This window comes from Hippoglossus hippoglossus, chromosome 13 (genome assembly GCF_009819705.1).
Source record: "Hippoglossus hippoglossus isolate fHipHip1 chromosome 13, fHipHip1.pri, whole genome shotgun sequence".
Taxonomy (NCBI): Eukaryota; Metazoa; Chordata; class Actinopteri; order Pleuronectiformes; family Pleuronectidae; genus Hippoglossus; species Hippoglossus hippoglossus.
The window spans coordinates 19,252,939-19,275,612 of NC_047163.1; the positions used below are offsets into that span (position 1 = coordinate 19,252,939).

General features: G+C 41.8%; 1 protein-coding gene across 5 annotated transcripts in view; it reads right to left on the reverse strand.

Annotated features, from left to right (window-relative positions):
- The window catches only part of bcas3 (BCAS3 microtubule associated cell migration factor), a 319,787-nt gene that overhangs the window by 206,030 nt on the left and 91,083 nt on the right, over positions 1-22,674 (reverse strand). For 3 of the 5 annotated variants that reach the window (XM_034605302.1, XM_034605300.1, XM_034605305.1), the window contains exons 17-21: positions 16,318-16,362; positions 8,518-8,642; positions 8,188-8,353; positions 8,010-8,107; positions 854-954 (exon numbers count right to left, since the gene is read on the reverse strand). In XM_034605302.1, the coding sequence (XP_034461193.1) occupies positions 854-954; positions 8,010-8,107; positions 8,188-8,353; positions 8,518-8,642; positions 16,318-16,362 (535 nt within the window). The remainder of the gene's footprint in view (positions 1-853; positions 955-8,009; positions 8,108-8,187; positions 8,354-8,517; positions 8,643-16,317; positions 16,363-22,674) is intronic. The other 2 variants (XM_034605304.1, XM_034605303.1) reach the window with 1 other exon arrangement.

The window sequence follows — 22,674 nt, forward strand, 5'->3', positions numbered from 1 at the left end:
AATATGTTTCACTGCTAACAAACACAGAGAGGTGTCTGATCAGTCCCAAATTAATTCTAAAGCCGGATGATGAGCCCCAACATACAGCCAGAGTCATGAAGAAGTATCATCAGAGACAAGAAGAACCAGGAAGAAGACAAAGAACATTGTGGCAAGTTCCCAGGCAAGTCTGGAACAAGTCACCTGCAGAGTTCCTCGAAACCATGAAGAAGTGTGTATAGGTGCTGAAGGCAAAGGGTGGTCACAACATTATACATTTTGTATAAAGTTGATAGAACAATAGGACGATGGAGGGAGGGATGGAGGGAGGGAGGGAGGGAGGGAGGGAGGGAGGGATTGACAGACAGACTATTCTTGGCATTATTTTAAAAGCATCCTCACTTTACTTAGTTACTGGATCTTTTTATTTGGCTTTGTATCTCCTACTTTGTTATAAGGTAGGATGGGAACAGATTGTCACATTAAATATCCAGTTTTGTCCTCAAAAGATCTTTATAGTTTTTAAAAAAAAAATTTCTATGAACATTTGTTAATAGAACAAAATGAACAGACTTTGTTCAAAGACATTGACTGATTAATTAAATCTAAATGTTTCCTCTAAGTTAATTCCTGAAAAACTTGATTAGCCCCCGTTATGCCACCATTGGATTTTAGATTGTATAGAAATGAATAATACATATTAAAACAATAGATTTCCATCATACAGCCATACTGAAAGTCTGGAGATGTACTGGGACAGCACTTTGCAGAAGTAGCTGTGGTTTCACTGATTGACAGATAATGCCACTCACCTGTTTGCTTGGGACGGACTAAGTGAATGTAACTGTAATGTTGGTTAAGGTGAAGGTCATACCTGAGAGAGCCACTCCTCATCCTCCTGGCCACTGTGGTCCGATGCCAGACTGTCTGATGACTCGTGACGTGTGATTGGGCCTGGGCTCCCCAGAGGAATCGCTAAGACAAGACACATACACAAACACACAGTTATATGATGGCACAACCAAATAAGGTATTGATATATAGAATATGACAAATAATAATATTTTGTATTGTCCGATATCATAAAAAAAGTGTAAAGCACTCCAGCATTATAAAATATGACACTGACAGAGCAATCAGGGAGTGATAGCAGTAGGTTAAAGCTGACAGTGAATCACATATGACTATTAGCTATTTAAAAGTGTTTATAAAGTGTTCACTGGCATAATCTTTGACAGCCAATGTCAATACATGCAGGCTGAATTTATTTTATGCTGTAATACAGTAGCCTGGACGAGAACTAGTGTTCAGAGTGAGTTTGCTCACGTAAGGTCAAAAACTGATGAGTAAAAAAGGAAAAAAGGTCAAAGGACAGAACAAAATCCCATGTTGTTTTCTCACATGGGCATATGGGTGCAAGCCAGTGAGTGCGAAAAGCAAAGTGTACAGTGAAGTAAAGAGAGAGAGAGAGAGAGAGAGAGAGAGAGAGAGAGAGAGAGAGAGAGAGAGAGAGAGAGACCAAGAGACAGATGGGTCTCTCGCAAGCTTGAATAAGCAGGCGAGGAGAATGAGGCCTAATGTGTAGAATCAGTCCTTTCTCTGTCTCCCACCTCGGGGATGGGGTTGGTTGGAGACAGGAATGGCTAATAAAGTTGTCAAGTCCACATCTGGAGCACAGGAGGTGCTCCTGTCTTTACACACACACACGGCAGGTGTTCATACACCCTTGGTGGAGGTAGTTGTCTCACACACACACGCACGCACACACGCACACCATTGAACTATGGAACACATTACTTACACCTGCTTCTTCATTACAGTAAAGTGAATAAAAAAAGCTTTGCTTGGAAGGACCGGGTAGACAAACAGACTGAACCGACAAAGACAAAAGGAACCACCTACAGAAACAGCAACACATAAAAGGGATGATTTTCAAATGTTCAAATATTGATTGAATTATAAATAAATCTAATAGACTATTGCCTCATAATATATGTCCGTCTAACCCCACCACCTTTATGTGCCTGGTAGCAAATAACAGGTTACTTTTGCCAGAAGGTGTCAGTAATGCACCTATAAGCTGTTTGGAAACTACCATTAACCAACGACGAAAGAAGAACACGTTACAACCAGGAGTTGCAGTATGTAAATGTGTTAGCGTCATGAAATAAGATGCTACTGCACAAACAGGAGAAACCTACAAAAGACCACGACATGGGATGAGCTGATATAAGGGAGAGAATGGGATCATATACATCACTCCAAACCCAAACTTGATCTCAATAATTATTTTTCAGGTAAATATACATTCTAAAAATAGCTCCCAACCTGCATCTTTGCTAAATACTGAATCGTTTCGACTGCAGGTATGTCGTCAGGTTTCAATATCCAGAAAATGTCTTCATCCATCCCAATATAAAGGTTGGATTAGCAGAAATGTGTTTTTGGTCCTCACAACATTATAAAAATGACCTGACCCTTTAATGGCCCATAGTTGGCATGGAGAATTAAAGTGAGCTTGGGCTAGAGTCTCAAGCCTCTATAGAGATCCTCATTACGCCGCCTCTCCAAGTTTAGGTTTAAATAAACCGGTATAATGCTGCCCCTCGTGTGTGAGTTTGGATAGCATGTTCCGGAAAAAGGGGTTTGACATGTAACAACAGCTTCCAGGGTCCAGGGAGTTCTGTCCCGCCATGCCGGCCCTCCCTTTAACACAGACTTTTATTTTGCTCTGTGATGACCTCCGCTGCCAGCAAGTAGGTGGCACAACAAGCCCCTCCCATTCGTTGTTTTTACCTGTTACAGACCACGGCAAGGTGGAATAAAGGTGTAACATTCCCACCTTGAACAGGCTGTGTAAAAGGGGCTAAAGAGAGAAGAGCAGAGAGAGTTGGTCGAGGGCTTCTCTCATTTTCAAATGGAAGAGAGGAAAAACAAAGCCTATCCTGTGTTACTTATTAAACAAACACCCTCCCCTTGCCCCGCACCTCCTACTCTCTCTCCAGCTCTCTTTGCTCTCTGACCCTTGGGGCCAATAGCTGTTCCCTAATTAATTATTGATGTTCTGAAGCAGTTGGTGGACTGGCTAGCTCAGGTTTCCAGTGGGGGAGCTTTCAATGGCCAGAGCTGTGGCCAGGCTCCAGTGTGGGGAGCTAGTGGTCATCCCCACGGGTCAAGCAAAGACACAACACTCTGTGTCTGTGTGATAGTGTGTGTGATAGTGTGTGTGTTAGTGTGCATGTCAGCAGCCAGACTGACCCCAGCAGCTACAGTCATATCTACTCATTTTAGTGTCCGGCTAGCCAGCCACTCCGACTTCTGCTTTTACAACGCTCATTACTGGCTCTTAAGAGGCAGAACGTCAATGCAATTTCACAGAGACCAATTTTTTTAAGTGCAAACTTATTGCAACTCACTCAAGAGGAGTCTGAATGCATGGCCCAGTTGAAATAACTGTTTTTTTCAAGTGATAGGCTTAAAGAAACATCAGTGAATCTACAAAAGCATAAGTTATAAACTATCAATGAGGAATGGAAAATAATCTGCACCAGTTCAGTGAACTGTGGGTTAGAAAGTGGTACCTTATTCCATTACATTTGAGACTGCTCAGATATTTAGAGAATTTGGAAGAATGTACTGAATGTTCTGACCACAGTTATCATGCACTAATGCCTTTGTGGTTCTGACAATACATGCTTGGACTACTTCGGAAGTAACCCAGTATGAGAATGCCAAAGGAAAATGGTGAATCTCTACATACGATCTCCAAATACACAACTGAGCCAGGCTTTCAGACCCATGTTCCACATTTCTGTGGAGTATTGTGAGGATTTGCTGCTTTTCTGTATCTGATGTGATGGTGGAATACATATGTTTAGGTTTTGAACTGAAGCCATATTAAAAAAAGGTATTTGAAATTTGGTCCCTTTGGTTTCAATACTTTTTTTATTGACCAAATGATTAATCTGTTAATTAAAAAAGATAATTGGAAGATAATAAAAGTGGATAGCAAAACAATTAAAATTAATAATTGTTGGCTGTATCCCTTTTCAAAACTGCAATGTGGTCTCTAAGACAATGAGTCACTATTTACAGCCAGTAAACAGTAAATATATAGTTACTGTAACAATTGTTATTCATAAAATATATGTGCCTGAACGTATCTGAATGGTTAAAGTATCAAATCATGAATAATATAAAATTGCAGTGAAATGATACATCTGCAGAGCAACACGCTCATGATGGTTATTTATAAATATATGGAAATAATTCATAAAATATGATTTCCAGCCAACTGATAATATAAATGAACAGAATGAATGAGCTCCAACTTGCTTTTTTTTAATAACCACCCTGATGATTATGTATTTGCACACTCACATAAGGAGAAAAAACAATCTGCTCCACACGGCTGAGAACAGAGTCGTCTATGTCACAGTCTTTATTGACTGTGGAGAGACTGGTGTTTGGCGGTGCTGAAGGTCTGTAGCCAGTGGCCTGTTAGCCAGAGCAGCGAAGCAAGGAGTCAGAACAAGAACAAAGGCTGATGTGGCCCAACCTCCCAGGGCCTGGGGCCTGGGGCCGGACAGGCCAATCTCCAGGACAGATAAGGGCCCAACAATCTGATAGATCTGGAGAGTTGGCTGCACGGCGGACAGAGGATAGCCGTCTTGTCTGCCTGCTCTGTTCACTTTTCTGTCCACTTTATCTCTTTCATTTGTATTTTTTAAAGATACATTTTTGTTAAGCTTGTATTTCTCCCCTCTCTACTTTTACCTGCTGTACTTAATCAGCTCGCCCTCGGCTGCACCACCTGCTTCTCTTCTCACTTTCTCCTCTTCTCACTTTCCTCTTTTGAGTAGTACTCTGGCAGATAGGTGCTGGCATACTGACAGACTGGAATAGCTTAGTCATTATGTATCATTCAAGGTGTATTTGACTGACAGTTCTTTCATTCACCCAGCACTACACTTACCCCATCCTTTCTCTGCCTCTCTTTGATTACTGACCCAGTCATGGCGCCATGGTTTCTCTTTACCAAACGCCTGATGCTCCAAAGCCTTCACTCTGGCCCCTCTCTCGGAGCAATTAGATCTATTGACGAGGCAACTGTGGCTAGCCTGTCATGGGCCTCTGGGTCCCAAGAGAGCAGCGGAGTCAGCCAGTCAGTCAGTCTCCACAATTAGCACATTATATGACAGGTAGGAAGGGGAGGGGAGGGCTACGGCCAAAAAGCATAGCCACTTTGGTTGCCATCATCGCCAGGCTCAAAGGAGCCAGCCAGAAATGCAGGTGGTAAATTATTCACAGGTTTGTTTGTTTCAGAGCATCTTTGCGGTGAGGGGAAGAGGTGTTGGAAAATGTACCGTGGACAGCCAGGTAAATATCATATAAAAATGATATCAAAAAAGTAGCTAATGAGGGGTGCGAAAACCTCACATATATCTAAGTGTAGACTGTTATGATAGGGATTGGAGAAGACTTTCTATGACCCAGCTTTGACCATTTTGAATCCATTCAAACTAATTAACAGACAAATGGGCATTTTTGGATACTCAAGGCAGGAACAGTGTGACCTACACCTGCAGAATCAGAGGAGTCTACAAACGTTAAAACCTTGAGACTTCTTCTTTACAGCCATATCATACTACAGCATCCCCTCTATTTGCGAGTACACTGTATAATGTGTGTCTCTTTCCACCTTATCTCTCAAAGGCAGTGCTGTGCATTGCCATCCTCTGCAGGGCTGAGTGCTGCCAGTAGCTGCAGCAGATGGACAGGTGGAGATAGTGACCATGAAGTGGCGCCACCACTGCCTTTTATCATCCCGTCCTGGAGGCTCCGGTCTGGCCTGACCCTGGCCCTTCCTCTCCCCTTCCTATTCCTTCCCCTGCATACTGCATTTTTAATCAGCCTGGGTCATCCAATATAGAGCCACGAGACCGGAGACCATGGCCTGTCAATCAAGCACCGCCACCTCTCTGCCTAGCACCGTGTTTTTAGAGACATACTGTGTTTGTTAGATGATTAACTGAAAGGGATAGAGACACTCCTTTCCCTCATTCCTCCAGTCTTTGAGTATTTGTGTTCTCTGTCTCAGTAAAGAGTTTTTCTTTTTCTTTTTTGTTCTATGTCATGATAGCTGTATCAGCAATGTAAATTGGACCTAGATAGCACTATTTGTTCTGCAAGAAAGAACTGTGTCTTTTCAGTTTCCTCTGCAGCAGCTTGATCTTTATGCTCAGCAAGAGGCGGCTGGACAAGCGGCGTATGGCTGTGCTGTAATTCACCCTGCGGTCAAATAGACCCTTTCTCCTGGATCACTTCTCAGCTGAGATGCCAAGCCCTGGAGGAAACGGCACAGCAGAGGGTTGGCAAGGAGACGCATGCTGGGAAACAGGATGTTGAGAGCCTGTGCTCGGGTGCAAAGCACAGAAATGGAAGGTGGCACTCCAAGAGTAACCCAGTCGGCGGTGGTGGTGTATAGGACGCTGGGCCCAGAGGGAAAATGGCAGGAGCACAAGAACTGGGTAGAGGGCTGAGCAATTATGTTTATAGCATCTTGACCTTGCATCAGTTAACACTGGGTTGATTTGGGGAATAAAGCGATGCGGCCATGTTATCTGGCTATTGTTAATTGGACATAAATGTTAATGCAATGAATCCCTCTCATTATGCAGCCATTTCCTCAGCCCTGGCTCGCAGAGGGAATGGTGGAATAGGCTGACGCCTGTGCCCGTCACTCCAACGCGTCCTCATCGCTCTGACACTAGGAGAGACCATTAGCACTAATTTGAGAAAATATCCTACCAGTTAGACCTGGAGCACCGCAGAAGTCAACAGAGACGAGTAGAAAGATTAGGGTAAACACAGCTACCAATTGCCCCAGAGCACCCGCAGGAGCTAATTACAGATTTTGTGTGTTTATAATTATGGAGTGGGCTCAAAAACGGCAGCCTATTTCAGGGGGTGGATTGATTCCGTGTGTGGCCATCCGTGTGCACTTGGTGCTTTTACGATTTGGCCTTTCAGACAGCAACCTAAAGTGCTCTGTACTTGTTATTGAATTAGAGGGAGTTTAGGGTGTCAGCTAATTGGTCTCTGTGTGGCATCTTATAGCATCGTGCTAGCATGTCCCGAAGCAGGCGTGTAGTATGGACGGCAAAGAATGGATTCAAAGCGCAGCACCAAATGAAGACATGGGATTATTTCCGACAGGACTCGGAGGACATGAAATGGTCAAACGTCTTTGAGCAAGAAAACGTAAAGGCCGCCGACCGAAAAGGTCTATTCTCTGCATGTGGCATCAGTAAGAGGTTGAGGAAAGGCTTTCAACATAGTAAACATGGAAAATCAGCAGGGAATATGGATAACCCCCTTGACTACTGACGCATACAGTACATACAGAAAACATGCATGTTCCTGTGAGCCTGTGCTAAGGAAACATACGCAGACCTACATTTTATGATGCATAGATGCAAGAAACAAACGCAGCGCACATAGTCCAGTCAAATACTGTACGTCAAAACCAACTGGTATACAAACTGCAGAAATCATTTGACGTTTGTTTTGCTAATTGAGGTTAATATTTAATTTCGGGAATATTATCTGCAATGAACCAAAGACAAAAAAAGAGACTTGAAAAACAGTGAGAGTAATTAAGTAGTTTTAGAGGAAAAACATGGATTGAGATCATTCTGATGTCTTACGCTTTTGTTTAAAGAAACATTTGAGAATCTCAGTGAAAATTTGTGTGCTCTGTGTGCAAATTCTAATGGGATTTTCTGTGCCTCTGGGTCTGATGTGTGGCATTGCACGTAGCAGCACACAGACTTTACCTTAAACACATGAAAGTGCCTTCATTCTTTATTTTCCTTTAATCATGATCAAATTTGCTGTTACAAAATGATAGTTTGTGCTTTAATTTACTTAATATGAATTCATGCTTCCCCATAATTTTGCTTTGCATTTGAACACAGCTTGATACTATTGACGCTCCATGTGTACACTAAGATTAGTTTAGCACTTACCAGCCAGAAGGTACTGATGATACTGCACCAGGTCTGAGGCCAACACCAGGGGGTGGTTGGAGTTGAAGGGTGGCTGCAGCTCATTCCACTGTGGAGTCCTGCTCAGAAACACAAATCAAGTAAGGGACTGGCAGAACAAGGCACGTTCCCAAGGATTAAGTGGTCATTACAGCGTTACCTCGCCAGAGTCCAGCAGGCCCTTGGACAGGTGTTGAGCTCCAAAGGTGTGTCATCGCTGATCTTCTGAGCAGTGCTAATCGGCCGAGGCTCCAGGACATGCTCCACCAAGTTACCGTAGCAACTGAGGATATACAGTGAGTCGACAACCGACTGCCTAGACTGATCTGTGAGAAGTAGAGAAGGGGTTTGGTGATACAAATATTTAAAGCTGCTACTAAATGTTACGATAAAAACGTTAACGTCAAATCTTTCTTAAAGATAAATAAAGATTTTGATGTTTGGCTATGATGCTGACTTGGAAAAAAAAAAACAGTGACATTGTTCTAACCTTTCTCTCTTTTCATGTTGGGGTTGGTGATGAGCCAGGAGCGAGACGAGGCAAAGATGGCGGCCACACAGAACTCTCCTCCACTGGATTTACTTGGAGAAATCTGGGGAGGCGGCTTAGTTTTGCTTCAGGAAGGAAAAGAGGACAACAATGAGATGAAGCACTGCAGTGCCTGGGCTCCTAAAGATGCTGTACAGGTTGTGTTTGTATATGTGAACTTTAAAACTTTAAAAAATTGAAATCTAAATGATTTATGATTGACTGCTTTAAGAACCACACACATTAAGATTTGGTTACTTTGACAGTAGTAAATAAAGTAAACAGTAGCATCACATTTACTGTGCTCTTCTGTAAAGAAATTCAAGAAACTTCTCTCCAAAATGACCCAGTGACATAAATTTGCCAGTAAAGGCTGTCGGTATAGCCGTTTTCAACCATTGGGATTATTTTTCTAATTGTGTGTGGTCTTTCAGTGAAGCTGAAATTAAATATGCAGCACTTTTAAGACCAGGATTTGTCATTTGTATGCTCCACAAAAGCTAATTTTAAATATGTTTAAATATTATACAATACAACACCTTGGAGCTATACCAAAACTACACTGTGACATCAAAGTACAATAATAACAAACTTTATAAAAGTGCTTTGCATGCAAGGAGAAATTGAAATGCCTGCAAATAAAATGACCAATCGCACTGACACAAAAGCATATGCAAAATTGAGGAGAAAAAAACAACAACAGCATTCATATTAAATAGCGAGTAAATAATACAAATTAGTCAAATTTTTGAAAAATTAGTCTAAGCATTTGAGATCCCCTTGTCTGTTGGAAGACAAAGGTCCAGAGTGTCCCTGTCGTAGGTTTCATACAGTAATGGCCCTGCTGGAGATCAGGCTTCCTCAGTCATTTCAATCAAACCACACTGTTGTCAATGCTAATGGGCACTATCATACTGTAATTCTGTTAAGTAACTCAGTGAGTTTAAACCAGAAAAACAACACATTTCCAGCCAAAGATAATCACCACATTTGACTCCAATTATAAAAGTGAGTTAATGTGTCACTAATGACATTGTAACGGGATTGATTATACGCTGCATACATCTAGTCCATACTAGAACATCTAGAGACATTTCTCTGGCACACCTGCTCCTCCACATGGTAGAACCAATAGAACGTAAAGCCACACTGGATCCACGTGATCTGAAGGATATTCTAAATGAATGCATACAACAGTTATCATTCAGTTTAACATGCAGCTCACAAGAGCCACGTCAAAGCTGCCTTTCCTCACTGGTTGACCTTGTGTTGGCCACAGGAGAGAATTTATTAGAGGTTATTGGATTATTCAGCTTGTCAGGACTGTTTGAGAGGAAGCGGACACAGAAAGGGATTTCAGCTGCACTATGGCCCTCCATATGGTACTGATCAGAAAACAGTAGCGAGGCCTGGTATTATTCTCTGGCCTTATAACCAACCTGGACAGTAAAACCTAGTCACAGCAGATCAGGTATGAGGTGGACTAAGGACTTGAAGACCCATGGTGGTATCACACACTCCCTGAGGGCTGCTTAACCTTGACCTTTGGAAACCACACTGGCATGAGAGCAACACACTCACTTCTGTCTACACTCACTTGTTGGAGAAAAAAGGACTTAAGAGACTTAATAGATGCAGAACTACACTTTTTCCATTCTGTGTCTCAGTTAAAGCTTTCTAATGCAGAACCTTGTACAGGTGTTTTATATTTTTGGTTTATATGGAACAAATATAGGCAACACGCACAACAAAACAAAGTACTAGGAAATTTAGGGCCGTTTCTCACACCCGGCATAAAGCAGCACCACGCGTGACGCACAGTACCTTTGATAGTTTCAGATCGAGAGAGTTGTTAGTTTCCCATCCAACACCCATGTTGTTTAAAAAGCAAATGCTCTTAAAATGAGGTTTGGTCAGTCACATTGTTTGTGCATAGTCTTCTTGGGTTTTTAGAAAGTTATTGCACAACAAAAATGTGACCTAAAGTCAATGGTGAACTATTTAATTGTTATTTGAAGGTTTTTTAAGATGCACTCTGTTTGTTCCACGCACCCATTGTATAGTCATGCATGAACTCAATCCGTTCGCACTCACTCCACCAAGTTCAACCCTTTTGAAACCATGCGCCTGGTGTAGTAACCTTTTATTCCCCTATTGAATGAGCAAAAGAAAATAAATAAATTTAGTAAAAACAAAAATTACTTTACAAAATACTCCAAAACAAAATTTGTAGGTGTTTGTTTTAGCCACAAGTGTTGAATAATGTTCGATAAGTATTAATGATGATTTAGTTTTTTTAAAATATATTTTAGAGTTAGCATTTTATTTGTTTTTTTTATTTCAACTGAGTTTTTATCAGATACACAAGTGTTAATTGTGAAATCCTCAACACACTAAGAAAACACCCAGAACAAAAACTGCCTGCAGGTGATTTAAGTGCTAAAACTACAGCAACAATTGTGTTCTTTGACTGTAGGTGGCAGCACTGGCAGATCTACACCCACAGGCCTAAAATGCAGCTGAAGTTATTTTGCATTTAAAGACTGCACCAAAAAACTCGCCTTTGTGGAATTTGATCGCCAAACAACAAAAAATCGAGATGTCAATGTGTAAAGTCCAGTAGTTAAGAAACTTCCCCACTTCTAGGTGAGGAAAGACTTGAGGCCTCCCCTCAGCTCCTCATTAATTACTCAGGGAGGGAGGGAGGGATCAGGAAAAAGGAAAGGGTGAATGTGCTCATAAGAGAGGCCTCTCTACAAGTTCCGTAGCTTGTGTTTATTGGTGCTGGGTCAAGGAGAGAAGGCTGAATGACCAAATATCCACAGTAAGCCCTGTCTGTGAAGGGAAGATGAAGGGGGAGATAAAGTCACACTCAGGATATTGCCTTGGCTAACTCCAGGGTGCCCTTGTCTTCCCCTCCAAGCTCATCCTCAGGCCAATTCATCTGTCAGTGTCTACTGAACAAAACACATTTAACAAACAGGTACAGTTACCTATCCAATACAGTAGTGTTTCCAATACTGCATTTTATGCTTCTGTCTTTCAGTCTAAACGATCCTGGACAGGAAGCAAAGTAAAACGATAATAAAATGTAAATAGACATGTAAGATGGTTTTCAACTTTTCACTGACCCAACTAGCTGGGGTCCTTCAACATTAAAATGTCTGCAAGCACATTCAATGGTCAGGGAGTGGGGAGACAAGGGACCCGTTTCGGCTCAGAACACCAAATCATTTCTGTTCAAGAGAAGGAACAGCATTCCCGACTGTCACTGTGTCAGAGAGCTGCAAAGTCAAAGTTCTTCTTTGGTGAGGTGTTTAATTGCCATAAACCCATGGTGCTCCATCTCTCTCATTGCTGGAAAATATGTTAAACCCTCAAAGGCTCTGTGGTTCACTGGTTCCAATAACCCAGGAAACACAAATCCTATTTCAGAGCAAGCTGAGGTTTGTTTTCTAGGGCGAGAGCAGAGGGCTGAGGAACACACCACACAGTGACTTACACTACATATTCGAAGATATTCTAACCGCCTCATAGTCGTCATGTTGACTTTGGACATAAAGGGAAGATGAATAATATATCAAGGAAATGAATTGACTTAATATAACTGGTTTACCTAAAAGAGGAATGAAAATCAGTGAGAAAAGGAATTTAAAAAAGGCACAGTAGAGATTATTATTTCACGATTTTATGGAAGGATTCACCAAGTTGCACAGATGCATACTGACCTCCCACAACTTTATATATGTGTGTGTATATATATATATATATATACATATACACATATATATATATACACATATATATATATATATATATATATATACACACCAGATACATGTTTCTATGTTCTTCAGGCTCTGTGTTGTGCAGCACATCCCATTTTAAATATGGATGTATAAAATATGTAGTAGCCATTTTTTTATTTCAAATTGAGTATGTTGAAAATGGGTAATTGTTCATATACTTGTGGTCTGAACTGTATATACGTATACTATTACAAAGTACACATTAATTATAATCAGCACACAATGTGTATCCTTTATACTTTATAAGTATTTGATATCAAGCGATAATACTGTCTCTACAGGGTGGCCTCACAGTGGATGAGCTGGATTTGGACCTCTTTGAAGACGCCTCAGCAGGCACCGAGCGTTCCAACAGTACCAAAGATCACAGCTTGGTTCTCATCTCCCCCGGGTACAGTGACCACTAGTTTATTCAACTGGGTTTTAAATCATCCTTTTCCTCTTGATCTCACTTCAAGTAGCTTAAACGTGTTGAGGTTTCTCCCCTTACGATACAGAGGCACAGATCCAACAGACATGAGCGTGATCCTCCTCTCCAAATGGGGGGCCACGACCAGTTTTTGGAGTGGACCAGTAGGGGAGTGGGTTGGCAAACGACACCAAGCTCCAAAAATGTAACCCAATATCAATAAATTATGAAAGATAAATACACTAACAGGATATTGGGAGCAGGGGTAGATGGATGTCACTACAACAGCAAATCTCTTTTTTTCCCTCTCCCTTCACAAGGTTTACTATTGTACTATTGCCTTTTAGCCACGAGTGGAATCCATTTTCTTTGCAACTTTAATCCACTGAAAAGACTACTCACATGTCATTTCCACTTTTAATTTAACAAATGAGGACTCTTGACTGAGCTAATAGCTTTTCCTCAAGGGCATAATTCAATCTGTGACATCAACCATCAAAGTCCCTTCGCATTACTATGTGCGGGGTTAACGTGAGGCGCCTCTGAGGGGGGATGGAAGTCCAGTGGCAGCTCCCATTTATTTTCAGAGCACTTGCAGTACACAAATATGATAGTGCTCACTTTAGCTGGCCATCCAGTGACAAAGAGCTGTACGGCTGCTGTTGCACTGATTCCGGGCCATATGGTTAATTCATATCAGAAACAGAGCCGGTGTTAAGACTGTGACCAAGCAGGGAAAGAAAGAGAGGGAAGTCATGTGGAGGACACATCCTTCAATGCCACATTTATTATTTTACAAGAGCCCTTGGAAAACAGGCAGCCTTGGGGCTGTGTTGAGCGCACAGCACTGATGACAACCACTGGGGAAACTATGAACACTGGAGAACGGACATCAAATGTTCAAGGAGAAAACAACCTAATCATCATACTCCCCAATATTTGCCATACTAGGCATGCAAGATTAAGTTGTGTTTCCTCACGCCATATATATTTATAGGTGTAAGTTTCCAATACAAAATCAGCTGTTAACAATATGTGCCTAGTACATGAAATGGAGATTTGATCGGCTTTGGTATCTGGGTGAAAGGAAATGAAACAGGGATCTGCTTCTCAAATGTGTCCCTATACTCTACGAACGGCTGTGGCAGCAATGGTAAATGGGTTGTTCCAGCTCACGTCTCAAGACATACACTATTAGAGAAGTAACTAGCCCCAATTTGAGCAGAAAGCAGTTATTGTAAGGTCAAGATTCTGACACTAATGATGTTTACCTTTGAAAAGTATATACGCTGGGAAATCACTTAGGGCCCAGGTTAAGCAGGAGGTGGATGAGGATGCGAAGAAAAAAGCTTCAATTAAAAAGTGAAAAGAATGACTGGCCACAACAAAAGATGAAACCCAAAACGTAGGTAAGGCACCACATGCTATTCATTTTGAAAGTAAATGAAGTCAACAGGGAGGAGAAAGGTTCACTTCACTGGGCCACTCGGGGCCTCTCTCTGAAAGTCACTTTGTCATAACAGGGCTTGTCCCCTAGAGGAAAAGGTTCCTTGAATCGGAAGATGCTCTCTGAAATTTTCTTCTCAGTTTTTTCTAATTATGTTTCAAAAGTTTTGCACGTTAATTATTTACTGGGATGGTTTTTCACTGCCCTAAACTCTCAGTCCCTCGGAAAATATTTCTTGCCAGAATGGAAGCTAGTTCAATTTTTTTCAAATATTGTAATTCTAAATAAAATGCAGATTTACATTTACCATTGCAGAACTGTAAAAAAGAAATATGAGAAAGCTCAACATTTCAAGGTAACAAATTTCAAGGGAAATCTTGAGTTATCTTAAATTCTTAAATTAAGGTATTGATTTGATCCATCTTAGACATTTTACTTCTGTTAATTTACGACGGGTTAAAAGTGAGACAATTCTGTTTGCTGACTTAAGTCAGAATTTTCAGTTTATAGATGAACAGAAACGTTTTTGTTTTGTTTGAATTTAGTTATTTATTATGTCAAGCCTCAGATTCGTCCCTCATAACAGATTCTGTACTGTTGTTCAGTATCCCCCCTTTATTCCAAGTGCCTGACACAAGATGCTGCTGCAAGTCTCTTTAAAATAAACCTTTCTTTATCGGGGTTTGTATTGTTTTACTTTTCACTTTTCAAAACGGTGTTTCAAAATTAAAATGATCTCTTTCAACACAAGCGATTTACCTCTGCATCAGTATTAAACCCCATCCACACTAATATACCTGCAAATGTATTTCTCATGACCATTCACATGCACGGGTCATGTGTGTACTGGTGTAAAAAGGAAGCAGGTTGTCTACTCTGCAATTAGTTGCCCGGGTTACAGAAAACAAACAAGGCAAAACAATTCTGAAAAGTAGGACCGAAAATGAGGTGTTGACAAAGTTTTGCCTTCACCGCTGGTCGTTCATTAATGAGTGATAAGAACCAAACAGGAAGCGAAAGCAGGTTCACGGACGTCTCTGTTCTTTGCCTGGCCAGACGACAATGCAGCCACAGAATTTTCCAACTGAAAAGGGACCAATACAATTTCCAAACTTCTAAATTTATTGTGCTCGAGAGCTGGAGAAGTGTGTAAATGAAGCAGCAGTGGTGCGTTTTGAAACTAAAACATCGAGCGTTGATGTAGCCAGAGTCAGGCGATCGTTTTCTGCGGGTGACAAACATCCTGAACACTACAAAGTTATTTGAGCCATTGTTTAAACAAAAAAAATCTGATTACTGCAGATTTTTTTACCTAAATACAAGTTTTTTGTTATGATTAATTAAATAAATCAGATTTTTTTTTCTATTTTGTTCACCTTGAGTTGGAGAGGAACACACATTTCTACACACAAGACACTGTTCATATTAATACCAGAATATGACAAAGCACAACACTGCGTGCAAACACACATCTGACATAAAAAAATACGTAACCAAAGTGGGCTAAAGGAAAATATGAACAATATGTGTAACACAAAGGCGTTATTCTTGGAAAACCGTCATGGAGGGTCTGAACTGAGGGAAAGAAATAGGCAAAAAGACAAGGATGTCATTTTCTAGTGGGGGGCTCAAAGAAACCACATGGCAACCAAACAAGATGTGCTTTGGCATTGGCCTCAAGCCCTGCAACATGTATGCACAACTACCACCTATGATATAAACCTATGACATGCTGTTCTTAACTTTAATGTTTGCAGCCTCAAGATGTTCAATCATGACTGCAAACACAAAATATATGGATACTTTGTAGAAATAGTAAAACCAACACAATAAATAATAGTGACTTCAGTGAATCATCTGACGATAAAAGCTAAAAATACACTTAAACAGAAAAAATGAGGGATTTGCAAAAAAAGACAAAGAAATAGGAAACCCTCCTTTCCCCCCCCCACCCCCATGAGGAATGACAGCACAAACTCTGCGGAATTGTGTAAAAAAAAAATATACAACAGGAGACGTATCAGAGGCGAGGGAGAAGGTGTGCTGCGGCGGAGTACAGTTGCATGCTGCTGAGGGAGGGGAGAGGCAAAACTCACCATGGAGTTTTAATGGCAAAACATCCTGCCCCAAAGAGGTAGGGTCTTCATGAAAGGGATGGTGGTGGGAGGGTAGAGGGGGTGGGGGGGTGGGGGGGATACAGAGATAGACGGAAAAACCATTATTAAACTCGCACACTTGAGCAAACACACTTTTCACATTACATACTTTTTGACGTGTCTGTTTAAGTGCACAACACATATGAGGCAGGAAACTGTACGTCTGCGCGCAAAGACAGATCTGAAAACCTGCGGGATGGCTTGATGACTCATCTGCTCGGGCTGCACTGTAAAGTGTGATACCATATATTTGGCAGATGTAGCTCGTCCGCAGACTTTGTTTTTGTCTTCAGACATATATCATGTTTTTTCACCCCCCCCCCCCTTTTTCTCCTGTAACTTTAAAGGGACTGGGTACATGTGCGGAAAAACGGAGGAATCCAGCCGACGCAGAAAGACTGATTGTTGAGATTGAGAAAGAGTATGAGGAGCTGATCTAATTTGTATAACAACTGGGGACACCAATAAAACTAACAGCACTCAGGCATTGTTGAGACAAGGAGTTGTGTATTTACATGCATCTCCATTTTTTCGGGGGTCCAAGTGCATATTTATGGCTATGCATTGTCTTGTGAATATGTTTGCCTGTTTGGAAACACATGTGCCTTTGCTATGATTATGTTAACAAGTACGTTCTGTGTGTGTGTGTGTGTGTGTGTGTGTGTGTGTGTGTGTGTGTGTGTGTGTGTGTGTGTGTGTGTGTGTGTGTGTGTGTGTGTGTGTAAGGGGAGCACCGAGTGTGGCGTCTTTTTCAGGGTGTATTTCGGTCTGTCAGTCTGTGCGTGTTCCTAGTGTTTACAAGACATTAGGAGTGGGAGTGTGTTCCTGTGTTTATTCTGCATGTCCAGAGATAGTGACAGAGCTCCGTAAACAGTTTACAGTAAATAAGTCTTTTCCTTGCAGCAATAAAGGTCCGATGAGACTGAACTCTGTCCCCGCCGGCCAACCTCCCCCGGTCATGAAAAACAGAATCCCCAGCCAAACAAAGCACTCTGCAGCACTTCTTTATTTTATCGCTTTCGCAGCATCCGCCTGGGCCCTCCCAACGATAGCACACAGTCTCCAATTAGTCTTGGTACATCGATGTGTAGAAAAATGTTCCTCTGGGAGACAGGGAGCAACAATTTGCCCCGGAATGTCTTACTCCTGGAGCGCAAGTTGATAAATGAACACGCTGGTTGGTGTAATGGAGGCCCCTGGTAAACTGCCACTTATCAAAGAGCTGCAGAGGGGGGGTGGATGGTCTCTATCAAACCTGCTGAGACCCCACTCGGGACCTCCAGCTGGGTAAATGGATGGACACCAGTGGGAGAGTGATGGACAAATGGGGGGAGATCTCCATGGTAGGAGCAAAGGCCAAGTAGGCTTTGGGGTTGTCTACTTGCCACTTTGAATTTCTCCCTCCTTCTTTCTTAAAACTTATAACTGGTTGATTCAGTGGTTTGAGGCCGGGAGAGTCTGGAAGTAGAATCAATGCAAAGAAAGTTGGAGGAGCTAAAACTGAGTCAAAAACAATAACAGTACTTCATGATTTGGACTCATTCGCATAAAACAAGTCCCATCTCCATGTGCATCTTTTTAGGCAAGGTACAGTGTGATCACTCATACAGAAAAATGTCAAAGGGATTGATAATAGTAAATGAATATGAGTTGCATGACACTGGAATGGTTTAAATGTGTAATATATATATTTTACATGAAGCGAGATTTACAGTAATTGTATTTAGTAGAAGTAGTACTGCGGACATAAAATAATATTTGAGCAATATATGTTCACACTACTATGTTAAGCTGCGGCACCTCAAAATAAAAACAATGTCTGTCCAGACAGTGTCCATTCTAACTCAATTGTAAACATGCATCACGTGACCATTCACGGACACTGGTCATTTGTAAAGTGGGAGCAGACTGTCTGCTCCCAAGTCGGAGGCAAAACACACTGAACGAGGAACAGCAATGTTTAAAAAGAAAGAGCATTGATTTCTTATGTTACTGACAGGAAGTGTTAGCAACACTTTGCATTTGGAATCGAGTGTGTGTGACTGTGTCATTGTTTCCAAAAGAGTTTGCAAAATAAAATGGGGACAGATGTGTTTCCAAGAGTGCAGCATGCAGAGGCAGGATGTGACCTAGTAATGCTGCTGCGGAGATCACGTCTTTTTGTTTACAGCACATCGACACCGGCGTCAGCCCTTAGCACCGCAAACTCTCTTGACGTCTACATCTTCTACGTATGGCACATATACAGTATATATATATAGAATAGATATTATATTAATGTATTTATTTTTCATTTTAGCATCTGTGGCATGTTAGAAGCGTCATCAACCTGGTATTAACCTCTGTCCAGAGGGATCTGATCACAAGTGGACAGCTGTACGTACGTTAGGTCACAGGCTAGAATACGTCCTGAATGAATCTCCTGTGACCACTTGTGATTGGATCTATATGCAAATACACATGTACATAAATTCTGTTCAAGAAAATTATGTTTTTGTCAAACCGACAATGTGTCCAATTTCAGCGCGAGTATGTTCGTGTGTCTGCACTTTCTTTCCACAGGTAGAGAGTGGAGCCAGTAGAACGAGGTGTATCAATGCGTGTAGCTTTACGATAAAATAAGCAAAAGTAAAACAAAAAGTGAATAATAAATAAAAACGAAAGTTAAAAAACTCTTTAGATTCAATGTGAAACTAGCGGTTCAGAGGTAATCAGCTGAGTAGTCGGTCCTTCACATGTGGCCCAGGACACATTCACATGCACACTGCAGAGAGAATGTGGAGGTATAGGAGTTAGAGCTGTAGGGCACTAACCTAGTCAGCGGTTCAATCCTCCATGTGCCGAGGTGTCCTTGGGCAAGACACTGAAACCCAAATTGCACCCAACTGCTGCGCCGGCAGTTTGTGAGTGATGTATGATGGAGAACATGCTGCACATAGATGCTCTGTATGAATGTGTGTGTGAATGGGTGGATGGCCAAACTGTACTGTGCTTTGAGTGGTTATCAAGACTAGAAAAGTTCTATAGAAATACAAATACAAATAAAACTTGTCCTGGGTGCGTTCACACTTTGCACTGTCCATTTGTGATCTCACATAACTCAAGACAAAGGTATGAATTTGTTCTCCTCTCTGTTTCAACTGTCATCTTTTAAAAAGGAAACATGATCTTTATCTGTGGCATAGGCAATTTAAAATCATTGCCACATAAACTTAATTTCTAAGTTTATCTTGCAAATCTGTGTTAATTTTGAATACACAAATTAATAAAGTTGAATTATCCCACAGCAATGTTTTCTGCACGTATATGCCCATTTAAACTGGTTTAGCTTAGGTGTGGTTTAAAATCTTGAAATGCACTCTATTGTAGTTTATCTCACATTTTAAAAGGATACAGGTTTTTTTCCTTAAAAAACAGAGTTTCGCAAATATACAATAACGAGAAGTGTTCACTGGTTGAAGTGGTTAACTTCAACCAGTGTTTGGCCGTATAGGCCTGTTGTTATGTTTAAGTGCATTCCATTTCAGCTTTAGTGTTACAAATAAAAATGTCAAAATTCAACACTCCTTAGAATAAAACAAAATAATGAGGTCATGTTGGGAGAACTGCCCACCATGTTGAGCTGGCAGTAAACAGTTCTGACCACAGTGTAGACAAAGGCTGCCCAGTCGTATGACGCACCGCCTCATCCAGCAGGTTTAGTGGAGAAATGTCCCGTGGGTCAGCGGTATGTTGGAAAACACAAGTTAAACATGGGTCAGTGGAGTAAAAGGGGTGTAAGACTGTGAGTGGGCGTGGAGGCTCAAACAGAGGAAGAGAAGCAGAGGGAAAAGAGCGAGCGTAATCGACCTGGAAGGGCGACGACCCCACTCCCGGGGAATAGTCGTTCACACATTTATCTCTTACCCCGTTGGCTCTAATAGCAGCTCCGCCTGAGCTATTAAAATGAGGGAAGTGAGGTGATTTGTGCAAATGGTTTAGTGGCGCTGGGCGATGCATTCTTAAAGCCCCTTTCTAGCTTTGTTCTGAGCGAGGCTCTGTGTGACATTGGCTCATGCATTGTGCCGGCTCTTACGTACGTATTACATTAATCTGAAGGCACATCTGTGGCAGGTCACAAGGTTTCATTCATTCGCTCGCTGTTGTCTTTCTCATTACCTCATGTGCACTCCATCTGCATTTGCTTGAAAATGTCATCAGCGGGATTTGGTCAAGGGGTTGTGTTTTTGTTTTGTGTGTGACAATCTTTCCATTTGGCTTTTCATTTGTCATGTGTTAAATTCAGACTGTGTGTAGAAGGGATGAGTGTGCAATAGTTTGTCTGCTCGCAAATCCCAAATTTGACACTGACAGGCATTTTGACAAGTTAAATCCATCCTCAAAGAAATCTGTCACCGTAGGGACAAGTGGACTTTTTCCCCCGCAGCTGATGCTTTTAATATTTCTCCCTTAATCTTTTTCACAGATTAAGTTCTGACTGTGACTTTTCACCATGACAGAATCTTTTGGATTTAGTGACTAATGTCTTTTTCCGCCTTGCGATTTAATTCATCTGGGTCCAAATTTGGCTGACAGGAAACAAGAGGCCGGGTCAGAGCCGACACTCCTCTCCATGTTCAGCACTCCCGAGGGACGTTGAGGACTAGCAGAAGCTCGACAGAGCTCCTCCACTCCCTGACCTGGCCTATTCTGGAGGGGGGTTATCAGGCGGATGCTGAACCACATCCGACTCTACCTCCCTGCTCCTACAGAGGAAAACACCAAACTCTAAATTAGGAGAGGAGGGGCCTTAGCGTGAACTTACTGAGGTTTCCTTTGATGTTCAAACTTTGAGGCCCCTGAAGACAAACAGCAGCACATTTTGCACACTGGTGGTCTGGAGCTGTGCCAAGGTCAATGAAGGGATCCCTGCAATTTGCCTGGTCACACAAACTGGGAAAAAGCTTCATCGACATGTGTGAACAAGTGTATTGTTGTGTGTGTGTGTGTGTGTGTGTGTGTGTGTGTTTCATGGCACGGTAGACACAATGGAAGCCTAGTAGGGCATGTAGATTAAGCAGCTGGTGTGTTCTTCTGCTGCCCTGCCAACAGGGATCTGCTCATACAGGTGTAAATACTAAATACAGCAGCTGGATCCTCCTCTCTCTCTCCATCTCTCTCACAAACACACACACACACACACACACACACACACACACACACAGTTGTGTCATTTTACATTAGTAGTAAAGACACTATAACGCCTTACCTTAACCAGAACCTAATTCTAACCTGAAATTTTTCCAATTTCAAATCACAGAGAGAGAGAGAGAGAGAGAGAGAGAGAGAGAGAGAGAGAGAGAGAGAGAGAAAGAAAGAGATGGCTGGCTGCACAGACAGACAGATGGTGCCTGGATACTCCTGTGCAAGTATAGCGTGAAAGCATACGATATCACCCGCCCCCCCCCCAACACCAGGGGCCAAACCTGCCGCCTCACCCAGTGTGTTTTTGTGTTTTCGGTGAAGGTGCAGCTGTGTGCGTACAGGAGCAGGCCACACAGCTGCATGTCCTGTTGCATTAATACTCACACCTCCTCTGGACTGGATGAAGAGATGGATGAAGGAGAACTGAAGCAGCCCACAGGGCCAGACAGAGCCAATACAGCTCTATACTCTGTAATTAACAGCTACAGTCCATGATAAAGGTGACATATATATATATAGAAATATTGTAGAATTAGAATATTGTAGAATTACTTTGCTTTGGGTTTTATGTTTTTATATACATCCCCATATGTAAGAACTTTAGATGCAAACTAATGATGAATGTGTCCAGCTAAACAACCCTGTGTTTGTATCCAAAGCCGGATTTATCTCAGGGTTGAGTGCCATAGAGCTACAGTGCAATATTGTGCAATTTCAATACGGCCTCTGTTAAACATGAAAAACTCAATAATCCTAAACAAAATGAATAAGCCACACATGGTGCATCAGGTTCTCAAACCACATATTCTGTTTTTATTCCTCTGATGCCACCGTTCAGACTGTCTCCTGAAAGTGGGGCACTGGTATCAGATCTTCATCGTCACGGTTAAAACAATAAACATGCTGAAGTCTACCAATGGCTAAAGTTGTGGAAGAGTTGGTCCAGTTTAGGAAAAGACTGTGGTTGGGTTTGAATTCAGTTCTTCATAAGGTGAGAGGACCTTCGCAGTCAAAACACTGGTTACAATGCTGAAAATACAACGTCATCGCTGATAGAAACAATATTGACTTTTTATTTTTTAACAGGAAATGAACAGAGGTCTCCCATGAAGT